This window comes from Molossus molossus, unplaced genomic scaffold (genome assembly GCF_014108415.1).
Source record: "Molossus molossus isolate mMolMol1 unplaced genomic scaffold, mMolMol1.p scaffold_m16_p_21, whole genome shotgun sequence".
NCBI classification, from domain to species: Eukaryota; Metazoa; Chordata; class Mammalia; order Chiroptera; family Molossidae; genus Molossus; species Molossus molossus.
In genome coordinates this window covers 5,615,923-5,631,599 of record NW_023425357.1, presented here as the reverse complement: position 1 = coordinate 5,631,599, position 15,677 = coordinate 5,615,923, and the positions used below count along the sequence as shown (strand labels likewise).

The 15,677-nt window shown below is 53.8% G+C and overlaps 1 protein-coding gene across 1 annotated transcript; it reads right to left on the bottom strand.

The window, feature by feature from the left end:
• Nucleotides 1–2,864: 2,864 nt before the first annotated feature.
• On the bottom strand, nucleotides 2,865–15,475 carry ETFB (electron transfer flavoprotein subunit beta). Its single transcript, XM_036274091.1, has 6 exons — nucleotides 15,343–15,475; nucleotides 8,932–9,090; nucleotides 7,968–8,126; nucleotides 6,195–6,257; nucleotides 3,867–4,025; nucleotides 2,865–3,080 (listed from the first exon to the last, which is right to left on the bottom strand). Exons 1-6 carry the CDS (start codon nucleotides 15,397–15,399, stop codon nucleotides 2,910–2,912), a joined length of 768 nt encoding a protein of 255 aa, XP_036129984.1. The 5' UTR covers nucleotides 15,400–15,475; the 3' UTR covers nucleotides 2,865–2,909.
• Nucleotides 15,476–15,677: the final 202 nt, after the last annotated feature.

Sequence of the window (15,677 nt, the reverse complement as noted above, 5' to 3'; positions counted from 1 at the left end):
TCTGGTGGCTGAGCCACCCACCCCACCCCACTGGTCCTCATCAGCTGGTCCCACGTGAGGGGAGGCCCAACCCGACCCCTTCCCCCTCCACACTCAGTCGGGGAGATAGTGAGACCTGAGTCCCGGCTGGAAACATGGGGGCAAAGCCAGAAAGCCTTCCTGGAGGAGGGTGAGGTGGCCTTTCAGAGAGCCCCACCTCTGTTGGCCTTAGCTTCAGCTCAGGCCTCCTCCTCCCCAGCCTCCTGGCCTCCATTCCATTCTGTAGCTTCAGATATACCCACGTCTGGCCCTGCTCCTCCTCTGCTCCAAACCCTCCCATGATTCCCTGTTGCCCTCAGGACCAAGTCTCAAGTAGCTGTCTTCCACCCAGTCATCTCCCCCTGAGACCCAGAACTGCTTCAAGTCCCCTAGAGCCTCCACGTCCTGCGCCCCCACTAAACTCAGCATCTTCCCTCTCACCCCCACCTCCTCCCGGGTTCTCCATCTCAAGTACAGTCCTCCCTTCCCCTCCTTCCTCCGTCCTCCCTTGCCCTCACTATTGTGAATCTGAATCCCACTCCTCTGCCTGCTGCATCTCTCTGTCCCATGTCTCTGCTTCCACTGGCCAGGCCCCAGCATAAGCCCCACTTTCTCCCCCTGGCCCCTCGCCTAGCCTGTCTTCAGCCATGTCTCCTACAGTCCATGGATCCCCACATGACCCCTGAGTCTTTCTACACCAGAGCTGCCCCTGCCCCTTCCTTGTTCACAGCCCTCCCATGGCTCCCCAGGGCCCTCAGGAGACAACCAAAGAATTTCCAGATCCCACCTGGCCTAGACCCATGCACTGCCCCCATTCCCTCCCCACTCCAGCACCTACTCTTTGAATACCCTGCCATTCTTAGGCCCATCTCTTCCCTCCCAGATTTGCAGATGCAGTGTCCTCTGCCTGGAATGCACTCCCTCACTCCCCGCCTCCCTCCAACCCGGCTGAGCTACAACTTGTCCTTCAGGTCTCTCACCAACAACGAAAATAATAATTACCACTTATCATGCACCGGGAACCGTGAAAAAATGTTTCCCAGACACTGTGGGCTGAATCCTTCCAAACGCCCTATGAGCTGGGTGTTTACCATCCAGGAGACAACGGCTCAGAGAGGGACCTACTGGAGCTTGTACAGCCAGAGGGAGAAGCTGGGCAGCCTCAGCCCGGGATGGTGAGGCTCCCTCCTTCTGAAAGCTTTTCCTACCACCCCATGCTGGCCTTAGCACCTCTACTCAGGTCCCAGTCCTCTGAGCTTACTCAGCTAGAGTTCTCACCATGCAGATAACAATAATGATACTACTATATAGTGAGCATCTTCTGCATGTTGAGTGTGGTTCTGGGGGTACTACATTAACTCTTCAAAACCCCACAGGGTAGGTTTCATAGTTTCAAGATGGCTGAAAATTCAACCTCTCTCCCCTTGTATTTGGGTTTGTTCTGTGACCTCTAGACCAAGAGAGTACAGTGGAAGTGACCCTGGGTTTTTATACTTAGGCCTCAAGAGACTGGCATATTCCACTTTCTGTGTCATGGAACACTCCCACTAGGAACCCAGCCGCCATGCTGCGAGGAAGCTCAAGCAGCCCCATGAAGAGGAATCATGGCCCCTAGTGAACAGCCAGCTTGAGCCAACATCGCCAGCCAGCTTGCAAGCATGTGGCAGATCCAACTTGGACGTCGATCCTCTGGCCCTATTTGAGCCATGGGAGAGAGGAGAGCAGTCCCTGCAAGTCCTGCCCAAATCCCCGATTTCCAAGCAAAGTAAATGATTGTTGGGCTAAGCCACCAAACAGCAGACAACAAGGTCACAGGTATTGTTACTAACTCACCTGATGGAGGAGGAAAATCAGGCTTGGAGAGTAGGAAGTTGTCAAAGGTCCTCCTGGAGACAGGGATCAGCTTGGATCTGAAATCAGGGCCTCAGGATCCGGACCCCAGGCCCATAACCACTACACTAAACTCCTACTGCTTCAATAAGCCAAGTGAGGAAACGGAAGCTCAGACTTAGGAAGTAGCTCACTCAAGATCTCACAGTTGCTCTGGCCAGTTTGGCTCAGCAGTTGGAGCATCAGCCCTCAGACCAAAGGGCTGTAGATTCGATTTCCGGTCAAGGGCACGTACCTGGGTTGCAGTTCAATCCTCAGCCCGGTTGGGGTCATGTGGGAGGCAACCAGTAGATGTGTCTCTCACATCAATGTTTCTCTCTTTCTCCCTCTCTCTCTCCTTCCCTTCCACTCTATCTAAAAAAACAAACAAAAAAATCAATGGAAAAATATCCTCAGATGAGGATTAAAAATAAAAAATCTCACAGTTTGTGAGAGTGAGACTTTGAAATCACTAAGTCTGACTCCAGGTCTCGGCTCTTCATCCCTATACCAGGTTTACAGTTTTGATGGTCTCTTGCTGGTCTGTCTCCCCAACTGGAATCAGAGCTTCTGGCCTCCTTCCCTCTTGTGTCTCAAGTCTCAGCAGGGGCCCAGCACCCAGGAGCCCCCAGCAAACATTGTGCAAATGAAAGCCCTTTCCACCCCATCCCCCATCTCGCTGATATTTGTCTTTCAAGACTCAGATGCCACCACGCTGGGAAGTCTCTTTGGCCCCATGTGGGCTCCCAGTGCCCAGTGCTGTCTCCACGTACAACATACAACACCCCACTTCAAGGCTGCCTTTGTCCATGTCTGCCCCACCTTTAACATGGAAGCTTCAAAAAGGCAGCGGCACGATGTGACTCACCTGGGTCTCTGGCATTGCCCAGCACAGGGCCTGGCACACAGGAAAATTAAGTAAATATTTGTTGAATGAATCAAGGAATGGGTGTCCATGGAATGAGTTAACAGAGACAGATGTCGAGAGTCATAGTTTTATTGCCAAGTTTCACAGAAGGGGCTCAAATCCGCCCGATCTCCCTCAGCTTGGCCACCAGGTCCTCCGTGGTCTCCACCTTGACGCCAGCTGTGCGCTGAGGCGGGTCCTCCACACTAACTACAGAGAGCTTGGAGGTCAGGTCCACACCCAGGTCGCCAGCCTTGATCACCTCGATCTTCTTCTTCTTGGCTTTCTACACATAGGAAACCACAGTTCACAAAGCTGCCAAATCGCCTGCCCGCCCTCCTGCATCCCCCATGAGTGCCACATCTGCTAACAACTCCCACTGGCTGAATCCTTCTGGACCTACCCACTGGCCAGGACACATGACCTAGTACAGGGCCACACCTGGTATGGACAATTCCTGTTGGCTGGGATGTCCTGGGAAGCCCTTCTACTGTGGGAGTCCTCCTTAGTCAACAGCCTTCAGTGGCTGGAGTGAACTGGCAAACTCATCCTCTGGCAGTAATAACTCATTGGACTTTTGGCCAAACTGACCCATTAAACTCATCCTATTGGCTGAGATGACTCAATAAGCCCATCTTACTGGATGAGCTGACCCACTGAAACCTCCCTATTGCTGAGATGACTCATTGAGCCCACCCTACTGGCCAAGATGACCCACTGAATTCTCCCTGGATAGGATTACAGAATGAACTGTTCCTATTGGTTGTAATGACAAGGGGGACCCTTTTTATTGTCTGATGAAGCCTTTCTGTTGGCTGAGGTACACAGCAAACCTTCCCTGTTAGCCAAAACAGCCCCCATGAGCTCTCATTATTGGCACAGGTGACCCAGTGAACCCTCTCTGTTAGCCAAAATGACCAGTGACCCCTTCCTTTGGATGAGATGTCCCTTGGATCCTGTCTCCTCCCACATGACCACCAGGGAGGCACAGGGCTTGCAGCACTCACCCATTCCCAGGCCCTCAGTGACCCCCACTCACAGGCCCCCAGTGACTCATCTGCCAGGGGCTCACCATAATGTTGGGCAACGTGGCATATCGGGGCTCATTGAGCCGCAGGTCGGCAGTCACCACGGCAGGCAGCTTCAGGCGCACGGTCTCCAGGCCCCCATCAATCTCCCGCTCCACTTTCACCTTGTCCCCTTCCAGTGTCAACTGGGAGGCAAAGGTGCCCTGGAGAGGGACAGCATGGAAGGAGTGGGCAGATTAATTCAGGGCGGCCACCGAGTGGTCCTCCACAGGCCATTCCGCGGAGTGCGCGCAGAGGCATGAACGAATGAGAACAGAAGGGGGGGTATTCTTCAAGGCGACCTATAGACATCAAGTTCAAAACAGGGGGAAGCCACAGAAAGGGATCTCAAAAATCTAGAGGGTGTCTTCACTTTCTCTGGAAGCCAAGGTGTAGGTCCTAACAACCCGAACATGCCAGTGGGTCTCCCTTGGTTAATGATAATGAACACAAATTGAGTATTGGATGCTGTTCTAAGTGATTTAAATGAATTAAGTCATCCGATCCTCATTGGAACTCTTTGAGGGAAATGTTATTATCCCCAGTTTACAGATGAGGAAAACTGAGGCAGAGAGAGGCTCAGAGACATTCCCACTGTCACCCGTAGCTGGCAAATCCGAAAGCTGGCAGTCTGGGTCCAGGCTCCATGTCATGCTGTCACCTAGGCACCATCCCACCCCCAGGAGTGCCCTTCAAGGCCCCTCTGCTCGGCCGACAACAGCCGTGTGTGCTCACCTCCACCCTTGGAACATCCTGGGGCCCCATCTTTTTGGCTCAGTGCCCATCCTCTCAACAAGGCCCCTCTGCCCCTCAGTCCTGACTCATCATTTCCTGACCGACACACTCTTTGTCTAACCAATCTGTTCTCTCCATTCACTTAGTCTCTAGACAAATCTTTCAGGTCGTGGTTGGAATGTCCCATTATCCTCCGTCTCCTTCGAGTGTCCATGAGCCCAGCTCTGGGGGTATACCGTGATCACGACCAACCAGGCCCTGCCCTGCTTTGGTGGGCGCTTACCCTGGCAAGGAAGGCCACCAGTAACCAAGTGAACATACAGTCACCATTGGCCACACGCGGCTTCTGAGTGTGAAACGTGGCTAGTGCAATTGAGGGAAAGTGAAGTTTTTCGTTTTACCTAATTATTTTAAATTTAAAAACCGGTAAGTGATATAGTAGCAGGATTGTGGTGATGACTTCACAGGTGTATGTGTTCAAAGATGATCAAATTGTACACTTTTAGTATGTGCAGATTTCTGTAGGTCAGTTATAACTCACCAAAGCTGTTTTTTAAAAGATACTCAATGCAGTTATTAGAAAATGTCTGAATCTGTTTGGAAAAACTTGGGTGTATGAATCTACTTTTTCGGTGGTGAATTTTAGGGTTCTAAATTAAGGCTTTCTAACGGAAATTTAGCATCTGAATTGAGATGTGCCACTGATATAAAATACACAGTGTATTTTGAAAATTCATACAAAAAGAAAAAAGAATTGGGGGTAGTTGGGGGCTGGGTGAAAAAGGTGAAGGGATTAAGAAGCACAAATTGGTAGTTAGAAGATAGTAACAAAATAGTAAGATATTGTAATGTCTGTGTATGGTACCAGGTGGGTACTTGAAATATCGGGGGATCACTCTGTAAAGTACATGACTGTCTAACCACTATACTGTACACCTGAAACTAATACAGAATAATATTGAATATAAGCTATAATTGAAAAATAAAATAAATAAAAATACAGAAATGGAAAAAAAATCTTAAAAAAACAATGCAAAATAGCTCGAGATATATATATTTTTATTGATTACATGTTGAAATGATAGTTAAGATATATTGTGCTAAATAAAATATCATTAAAATTAATTTTGCCAGTTTCTTCGTACATTTTTAATGTGGCTACGAAAATTGTTTAGTTACCTCTGTGGCTTGCATTTCCCTTGAACTGGCAAAGCAGAGACTGGAGTTTGAAGGGAGCATGAGTTATCTCACAGAGGGTGGGCAAGAAAAACCTCTCTGAAGAGGTGATATCAGGTCTCTACCTGAAGGAGGGTAGTGAAAAGCCCTGAGGCAAACTGAGGGAACCGTGTTCCAGGCTGCGGGAACAGCCAGTGCAAAGGCCCTGAGGCAGAGATGAGTTTGGTGTGGTTGAGGAGCAGCAGGGCTCCTAGGGATGGAGCATGAGGCCAGGTGTCCTGGCTGGGCACTCCTCCTTCCCGCCCGCTGGAGCAGCTGTCCTGCTTTACGTCTGCCTCCCTCCAGAAGGGCAGGGACCGGGGTGGCCGTGTTCTCAGCCCCCAGGCCTGGCCCTCAGCAGGTGCTCCCCCTCCCAGCCTCACCTGTGGCCAGTCCAGAAATCCAGCTGTCATCTGCCCTGTCTGGTTACAGTCATCATCAATGGCCTGAATGGGGAAAGAGAGGCTGTATGACAAGGGGGCTTCTCATGCACCCCTGGGGCCTTGGCCTGCAGCAGGGGTGGGCAAACATTTCCTATAATGGGCCAGAGAGTAACAATCCTGTGGTCTCTGTCACAGCGCCTTAGCTCCGCTGCTATAGTGCAAGAGCAGCCAGACAGCACGTGTCTGCATAAACGAAGGGTGTGGAGGTATTCCAATAAAACTTTATTTACAAAAGTGTCATCTCCTTGGGCCAGTTTGCTGACTCCTGGTCTAGAGTGATCACATCCCCTCACAAGAACCCAGAGATGGGCAGTCACTTGTCCAGGAGCACATGAGGGCATCTGGTATCCCCAACACCCAATCTTTGCCCTGTCTAAATATTCGCAGAAGCTTCCTGTGAGCCAGGCCCTGCGAGGGCTGCACTGGGGAGCTGAATGAACGGGATCTGGGCTGATGAGAACATTCTATCCCTGACTCCAGTGATTGGCTCAGGAATGAACACATGACTCCAGCTGGACCGATGGAGAGTCAGCCCTGGGAACTTCGCTGGAGCCCTTGGGAAAGAGGCTCTTTTCTTTCTGCTTGGGTCCCTGGGCTGGTGCGATGTAAGCATGGAGCTGCAGAGAGCGAAGCCAAGACAGAGGAGCAGAGTATAGAGCACATGTGTGATCCTGGATCAAGCTGTGCCTGAAGTTCTCCTCACATGAACTAATAAGTTCACTTTTTGGCTTAAGCCAGTTTGAGTTGTGCTTCTGCCACCTACAACAAAAAACGTCCCGACCAGTTCATCCAGCATCTCCCCAGCAGGAGGCCCTCTGGAGTCCTGGTCTCCCCCAGCTGGGGCCCCAGCTCTACCTCTGAGCCTCCTGTGCATCTCTGCAGCCACCTCACCTCGCTGTCTCTGACCTTCCTCAGCCCCCCTCCCTGACTCCTGACCTCCCCATCCCACTCCTGTCTGTCTGAGGCTCTTCCTATGGCCCTGCTCTGCCCTTCCCCTGGGTGAGGCCACCAGGTCTGTCCTCGGAGGGGATGGGGTGGGGAGGCTACCCCTGAGGAAAGGTCTCCCTGGGGGTCCTGAGGGAAGGATGAGCTGGAACGCACCCCTGCCTGGGCTGGGAGTGCCCTGTGCTGGGGGGGAAGGTTCTAGCTGAGTTCTCGCCCCTGTGCGTTGTCAGCCCCCAACCTCCTCCCTAAACCCCAGGCTTCCATTCTCTCCCCTTCCAGTCCACTCCTCGTGAGGTCTTTCTGCACCCACAGCTGATCCATCCTTCCAGTGTTCCCAGAGCTTTTGGGGCCCCCAAGTGCCCTCCGAAGGCCTCAGATCTCTGTTCAAGCCCAGGCCTCGGACAGACCCACGTAGATGCCCCCACCCCTGCCTGTCTCTGTGCCTCCAAGCCGACCAGGCATGTCCCGACCTTCTCACTCCCCCTCACTCCCTCCCAGAGCCCCGTCCCTCCAGCCACATCTGTGTGGCTGCTCTCTGCTCTGTCCTATGGCCTCGGGGTTCCAGTCTCACCTCCTAGGACCCTACGGGGAAGCCCACAGTGACCCTGCGCTTCCTGCTCAAACTCTCTAGCAGGGACAGCTAAGTCGCAAGCTGCTCCACCTGGAACCCCTGAACCTGGGCCTGAGTCACCTGCCTCTCACCTTACTCCTTCCCACTTTCAGGCAGGGATGGAGGAGGCATGTGGGGGAGGGGCTGGGCACACCCACCTGCTTGCCCAGCAGCACCAGGTTCACCTTCTCCTTCTCTGCCAGCTTGGCCAGGACCCGGGCCACCTGCAGGGGACCCAGGCGATCTGCCTCTGCAGCCGGCACCTCCACGTGGATGCCGCGGTCTGCGCCCATGGCCAGAGCAGTGCGGATGGTCTCCTGTCAAGGACAGAAAGGACTTGACTTCGCTTCTAGCACCAGGAATCCAGGAGCCTGGTCCCCAGACTCATCTTCCATCAGACCCAGGAGTCCAGGCCCCCGGTCCCTCCTTCCTCAGACCAGGAGTCCAGGCCCCCGGTCCCTCCTCCCTCAGACCCAGGAGTCCAGGCCCCCGGTCCCTCCTCCCTCAGACCAGGAGTCCAGGCCCCCGGTCCCTCCTCCCTCAGACCCAGGAGTCCGGGCCCCCAGCCCTCCTCCCTCAGACCAGGAGTCCAGGCCCCCGGCGCCTCCTCCCTCAGAACCAGGAGTCCGGGCCCGCAGCCCCTCCTCCCTCAGACCCAGGAGTCCAGGCCCCCAGCCCCTCCTCCCTCAGACCCAGGAGTCCAGGCCCCCAGCCCTCCTCCCTCAGACCCAGGAGTCCAGGCCAGGCCCCAGCCCCTCCTCCCTCAGACCCAGGAGTCCAGGCCCCAGCCCCTCCTCCCTCAGACCCAGGAGTCCAGGCCCCCAGCCCCTCCTCCCTCAGACCCAGGAGTCCAGGCCTCCAGCCCCTCCTCCCTCAGACCCAGGAGTCCAGGCCCCAGCCCCTCCTCCCTCAGACCCAGGAGTCCAAGCCCCAGCCCCTCCTCCCTCAGACCCAGGAGTCCAGGCCCCCAGCCCCTCCTCCCTCAGACCCAGGAGTCCAAGCCCCAGCCCCTCCTCCCTCAGACCCAGGAGTCCAGGCCCCTAGTCCCCTTCCTCAGACCCAGGAGTCCAGGCCCCCAGCCCCCTTCCTCAGACCCAAAACTCCCCTCCCGGACCCTGGCACCTGGCACTGGGCGGGCCCACAGCTGACAGCTATGACCTCCTTCACGAGCTTCTTCTCCTTGAGCCGCACGGCCTCCTCCACAGCGATCTCACAGAAGGGGTTCATGGAGTGCTTCACGCCATCTGTGACCACACCTGTCTTGTCGGGCTTCACTCGGATCTGCCCACCAGGAGGGCAAGGGACAGGGTCATAGGTCAGGGTCACAGCACCAGCCTTCAAACAGGCTGCATGGGGACAACAGGGGCCGGGAGAGGAGTAGGGCCTTGTCCAGGGTCCCAGGGCTCCAGGGACAGAGTAGGGTAAGAATTCACAGGTGGGTGGAAGGTCGCCCTCACCCTCTCAGTCAGACATTTCTTGACACCAGGGACATTTGACATGCTCATCCCTACTGTTGCTGTTCCTTGGGCCTGAAAGAGTGTTTCTCCAAGTTTTATCATCACCCACAGTGAGAAATGCATTTGATGATGATATCCCAAGTATATTATAAATACATACATGTATTGACATATCAATATCAATACCAATGCAATGTGAGGTTCGGTAACCGATACCTTTATACACTATACCGTGACATTTTCTATTCTTTTCCATTGATTTTTAGAGAGAGGAAGGGAGCAGAGAGAGAAACATCGCCGTGAGAGCGAAACATCAATCAACTGCCTTCTGCACACCCCCTACTAGGGACGGATCCTGCAACCTGGGCACGTGCCCTGACTGGGAATCGAAGCAGCAACCTTTGGTGCACAGGACTATACCCAGCCAACTGAGCCACACAAGCCAGGGCTATTCTTTTTTTCTTAACGCCAGCCCTCTACATGGATTTCACGATCAACGCATGGTCACCAACTAGTTTGAAAAACACCAGCTGCAAAGGCCTCTCTGCCACACAGGCAATGGTGGGGGCGGGGCGAGCAAATTTCTCGTCTCACCGTGCATCTTCACTGAGCACCACCTATGTGCCTGGCCCTGAGTGGACAAGGTCACCTGAGGTCTTGATGGAGAAAATGGGGGAAATGGCAAGAACGGAAGTGGGGAGACGACTGGGCCGCTGTGAGCCATTGAAATAAGAGATGACAGTGGCTGGGGCGGCCTTGAAGTGCAGGTGGAGAGGTGGATGGATTGCAAAGGTCTTTGGAAGTAGAACTTGGCGTTCGAGGCGCGCACAGTGGGGTGAGAGGGAAGAGTCCAGCAGGACTCTCGTGGTCCTGGTGGGACATTGGTACAGCAGGGAGGACGCTGACGTGGGCTCTGGGATCCCTGTGTCCAAGAAGCAGGAGAGACGGCCACAGGAGCCTGGCTTGGAGCCTGCAGGATCCAGCCTGGGACCTGCCCTCTCTTCTCCCATGTGGCTGCCCCCAAAGGCTTGGCCAAAGCAGATCCTAGCCCAGCTGGGCACACTGGGACACTCTTACTATTTCCCTACACCTTTCTCTCTGGGGCTGGTGCGTCCCTCCCACCGGCAGGACAGAATCAGACATGCGGACTTGAGGTTCTGGCAGGGGCTTCCCAGCCTGGCCGGGCTTCCTGGACCAGACACATTAAAAGGAAGAGGAGGAGAAAGTGAAAGAGAAAAGGCCTAACTATCATTTTCTATAACCACCATCTCATTTTTTTAAAAGGTTTTTATGTGGATGTTGGCTTTTTTAAAAAAATGTTTTTATTTATTTATTTTTTTAGAGAGCGGGGGAGAGAAACATCAATGTGAGAGAGAAACATTGATCCGCTGCCTCCTGCACAACCCCTACCGGGGATCGAGCCCGCAGCTCGGGCATGTGTCCTGGCCAGTAATTGAACCAGGACCTCAGTCCATGGGACGATGTTCAATCCACTGACCCACACTGGCCAGGCTAATTTTTTAAAAGCCATTTTAGCCCTAGCTGGGTGGTTCAGTTGGTTGGAGTATCATCCCATATACCAAAAGTTTGTGGTTTGATCCCCAGTCAGGGCACATATAGGAGACAACCAATTGATGTTTCTCTCCCTCTCCCTCCCTTCCTCTCTCTCTAAAATCAATAAACATATCCTTGGGTGAGGATAAAAAATAATGTTTTATAAAGTGAGGACTATGGTTCAGCGTGAAACGTCCAGTCTTCCTCTTAACGGTGCAGCACACCGACCTTCGGCAGAAACTGCCCTGAGCCAGGCTGTCACCTCATTTCACTGTCTTAATAGCCCAGGAGGCTGGTTCCTGCCATTACCATCGTCATTTGACAGATAGGGCAACTGAGGCACAGACAGGCCAGCGCCTTGCCCAAGGTCACACAGCAAGGAAGTGGTGGGACTGGAGTCTAACCCAAGTCCGTCCTGGGAACCACGAGACTCTCCAGGATGCCAAGTGTGCCTGCCCACAGTGGTCAGGGCTCTGAGACCCTTCAACAGGACACTTGTGTGGGGCAGACGAAGAAGACCAACATCCCCGAGGAGGTGACATGTGTGACCTAAGGGATGAGGAAGGCCAGCCATGCCGAGAGCAGGAGGGACGAGGGCAAGGAGTCAAAGCCACGTGCTCCCAGGACTGAGAGGTGTGGCTGCTCGGGGTTAGGCCCCGAGATGGAAACAGGTTTTTGGGGCTGGAATTTCCATTCTTTGGAGGATCCTCTTTAAGAAAATGAATAGCTAATCATGAGCACAGAATCGCTCCAGCCTCTCCTTGGGCCTTGAAAACCCCAAAGGTTAAGCTTCATCAGCCATGGAAAATGTGTCACTGGTCAGAAGTGGGTATTACTGGGTTGCCAAATGTCTATTAATACCCTAGACATATATATACACACACACACACGGACACACAGAGCAGAGACAGTGACACAGACACAGACACACACACACACAGCACAGAGACAGGGACACAGACACCCAGAGACACACACACACACACTTAGACACTCAGAGACAGACACACACACAGACACCTAGAGACACAGACACTCAGAGACAGACACACACAGATACCTAGAGACATAAACACACACACAGACACCTAGAGACAGACTCACACACAGACATTCAGAGACAAAGACATACACACAGACACCCAGAGACACAGACACAAATGCAGACACCAAGAGGCACAGACATGCACACAGCAGAGACAGTGCCATACACACACACAGTACAGAGACAGTGACACATACACACAGACACCCAGAGATACAGACACACACACAGACACACACACACCGAGCAGAGCATTTATGTTTTGAATAAATGACTAAATAAACTTTCGTTACTGTTACTACCAATAATAATAATATTCACTGAGTGCCAGCCAACACTTACCACATGCCAGGCAGTTTTAAGAACTTATTTACCCTTCACTACAACCCAATAAAGGAGGTACTATCATTATCCCCATTGTACAGAGGAAAAGGAGGCTCAGACTGGCTAAGCAACTCCCCCAAGGTCACACAGCAGGAAGCAGACCCGGGCAGCTAGGCTTGGAGTCCACACTCTGAACCATTCCAGGAGTGCACCTGCTGTCTAAGATGGCAGTGATGACATCAGACACACTCTCCTCCCCACCCTAGGGTTCAAATTCTGGAAGGGGAGACGGTCACTAAAGCAAGACGTCTGTAAATTACATCATGGGTTACAAAGTGATCAAAGTGTGGGGGGAAACACAACAAGGAAGCAGACAGGGACCATGGGGCTGAGATTGTAGGTAGGTGACCAGGGAAGGCCTCATAGAGGTGACATCTGAGCAAAGGAAGGAGGTGAAGGAGGGATGCTGGCAACACAGAGGTGGGTCGGAGCCAGCATACCCCGAAAAGAACTGCCGGGGTCGGGGGTTGACATCTGGGTAAACAGAGGATCTCAATCCAGAGTGGGAAGGGCTGAGAAGGAAAGGCCAGGGGCCTGCAGAAGCACCTAAGGACTCGCCAAGGTAGCCTGAGGACGCAGAACGGGGGCTTCCTGGAGGAGGTTATGCCAGAGAATCACTAAACTTTGATGCAACGACGGGTCGGAGTTAGGCAGGACAAGGGAGGGTGGGATAAGAAGCAGAGGTTGGAGGGTGAAGTGGGAAGGGTGCCCAGGCAGAAGGCACGGCAGGGACAAAGGCCCAAGGCAGGAAGCAGCCTGGTCTGTTGGGAAAGCACAGACAGTGAGGGAGGGACGGGGATGCGGACAGGTGAACAGAGGACCAGGATCGAACCTCGAAGGACCATGAACACCAGACTGAGGGATGGGACTTTGTTCTGAGGGTGCTGGGCCACTGGAGGGACAGAGTCAGCTCCAGGTGCAAGGAGACCCCTGAGGCTGGGAGGGTCCGGACTGGAGGGGAGAGACAGGAGCCGGGAAGGAGACTGGAGCTAGGGTCCAGGTGGGAGAAGGTTAAGTCCTGAACTGCTGTGGCTGCGAGGATGCAGACGAGGGAATAGAGCGGGGAGATGGAAAGAGCAGGGGCGTCAGGGTTGAGAGCTGACAGGCTGTGGGAGGTGAAGGAAGGAGGGGTGCCCAGGGTCTGGCCTGGTGATTGGGTTGTTGCCACTGTTTGAATCATTTATTTGTTCAGAAAGGGACATCAACAGACACATCCACTGAAACAGGATGCAATGGAGGGGTCCCCAGGGCACTGTGGGAGGGGCAGGTGGCACCCACACTTCAGGAGAGCTCAGGAACTGATGTCAGGATGCTTCACGTTTCCTCTCATGCAGCACACACAGAGGCACCACGTGCCTGTGCCAGGACCCAGGCTGGGCGATGCTGGGACCCAGAGCTGAGTTCAACATGAGCCTGCCTGCTGGGGAAGACACACAGGACCCCAGACATCTCGAGCCAGGGCCCAGGGCTGGGGCGGGATCAGGGCTGGCAGAGGCCCAGAGGGCTACAGAGCCCAAAGGAACAGTCAGAGGTGGGAGCAAACCAGAAGAGTCATGTCCCAGAAATCCAAGAGGAGCATGTCTCAAAGAGCCTAGAGGCCACACCTCTGCCATCTGCTGCCAAAGCTGCCGGAGGTGGAGGAGCTGAGTGGAATGGGAGGGTGCAGACTGGAGCAGGGCTTGCATGTGTCAATATCGACTGTGCCTGCCTACTGGACAACCTGGCAAATAACAGAACCCTCACTGGCCTGCTTCCTGGCCTGTCCAAGGGGATTAATAAATCTAGAGCAGCGACGTTCAACCTTTTCCATCTGTTGGCACACATAAACTAATTACTAATTGCTAAATTACTAAAAACTACATACCAAAAAGGTATACTATATTTTCTGCGATCTGACCAAAAACTAGGTATAATTATGACTCACTCACACCGGATGGCTATTGTGTTGACTGTTGCCTTTTTTTTTTTTTTTTTTAAATTTGACAGTCTAAGGGAAAAGAAGTCAGTGCCCCTGACTAAACAGTCAGGTATTGCGTGTTTTTAAACTTCTTGCGGCACACGCTGGTTGAAAATCGCTGATCTAGAGGGTATTGAAAGGACTAAATAAATGGGTTAATCTCAACCAAGAACTTAGCATGCTGCCTGGTGAACAGATAAGTGCCCACCAAATGTGAGCTTTGAAGATAACTGAAGTTTTCATGCCAGAGCCTGGCTCCTGGGCCCTCCTCCCCACCCACATACCCCAACTTGGCAGGGGCCCCACTTTCATCCCCCCTGAGGCCTCCAGCATGCCAGGTCCTGTGTGGGGCAATGCTGGGGACAGGGAGGCAGGGATGGGCAGTCACCACCTCCTCTGTTTAGGCCAAGTACCGAAAGAAAGTGGCCTGTGGGAGTGTGTCTGATTCACCTCTGTCCACACCAGCTTCTCTCTGGGGGGCAAGCCAGGCTCTCAGAGGCATCCCCAAACCGTCTCATGGAGCATGTGAGCCATTCCACCAACTCATCAGACTGGCTTTTGTCTGCAGCAAACACTTTTCCCCTCCCTTCCAGCTGTGTAGGGTGAAACGGAGCTTCTGGGTTCCCCCAGCGCCCTGTCTGAGCTCCATCCGAGCGCGTTCCCTGTGCGGGAACTGTCAGTGGAGTTTGCAATGCAGCCTAGTGGGTGAAAGAAAGTATGGCTTGTGTGCCAAGCCCTCCTTGGGGTGAGGAGTCGGACGGACCTGGATAGGAATCTTGGCTCTGCCCCTTCCCGGCTCAGTGACCTCTCTGTGCCTCAGTTTCTCCGTGTGTTAAACAGGGAACACGACTCCTCCAGCAGGTAAGAAATTGAGACGGTAACTCGCCCTGCACGCAATTATTAAGACGGTGAGTTCAGAACCGGGGAAAAGGAAATGGGATCAGAACCCTCGAGGGGCGCTCGGATGTCAGAACCTCACAGTCCTTGATCTTTGCCCTCGGGTGTGACTTGGACATTTAGGGGGAAAGAGCAGAGATCAAAGGTTACGAGAAGACCCTCCCATACAGGGTGCGCTCGTGACCCCGGAAGCATAAGGCCGCGGGGCACAGAGAGGTGGGAGAGGGGGGCCCGGTCACCTTCACGGCGAAGTCGATGACCCTCTTGACAGCCACAAGCGCGCGCAGCTCCGCCATCTTCCTCCCGCGGCCACCTGCAGGGTCAGGCCGCACCCTCCGCCTCTGGGTCCCGACGTCCCGCCTCCCATCTTTCTCTGCGCCTGCGTCCCGGCCGCCAGCCAGTCAACCTCTACGGTGCCCGCCTCCGCCCCAACAAAGGACCAATTGGAAGGCCGGAATGAGGGAGGTGTGTCAAGCAGATGCGGACCAATGGGAAGTGAACTTCAGAGAGAGAGGCGTAACCGGGGGTGGTGGTGAGGGACAAGGGCTTTGGGAAGGGGGCGTGGCAGGGAACT

What these genes read in the sequence shown, in the direction of transcription:
- ETFB (XM_036274091.1), bottom strand. Translation starts at nt 15,399, where the DNA reads ATGGCGGAGCTGCGCGCGCTTGTGGCTGTCAAGAGGGTCATCGACTTC. An exon ending in GTGGGCCCGCCCAGTGCCAG is followed by an intron (nt 8,127 to 8,931) that starts GTGCCAGGGTCC and finishes TGTCCTTGACAG; the next exon opens with GAGACCATCCGCACTGCTCT. An exon ending in GATTTCTGGACTGGCCACAG is followed by an intron (nt 4,026 to 6,194) that starts GTGAGGCTGGGA and finishes GTCCCTCTCCAG; the next exon opens with GGCACCTTTGCCTCCCAGTT.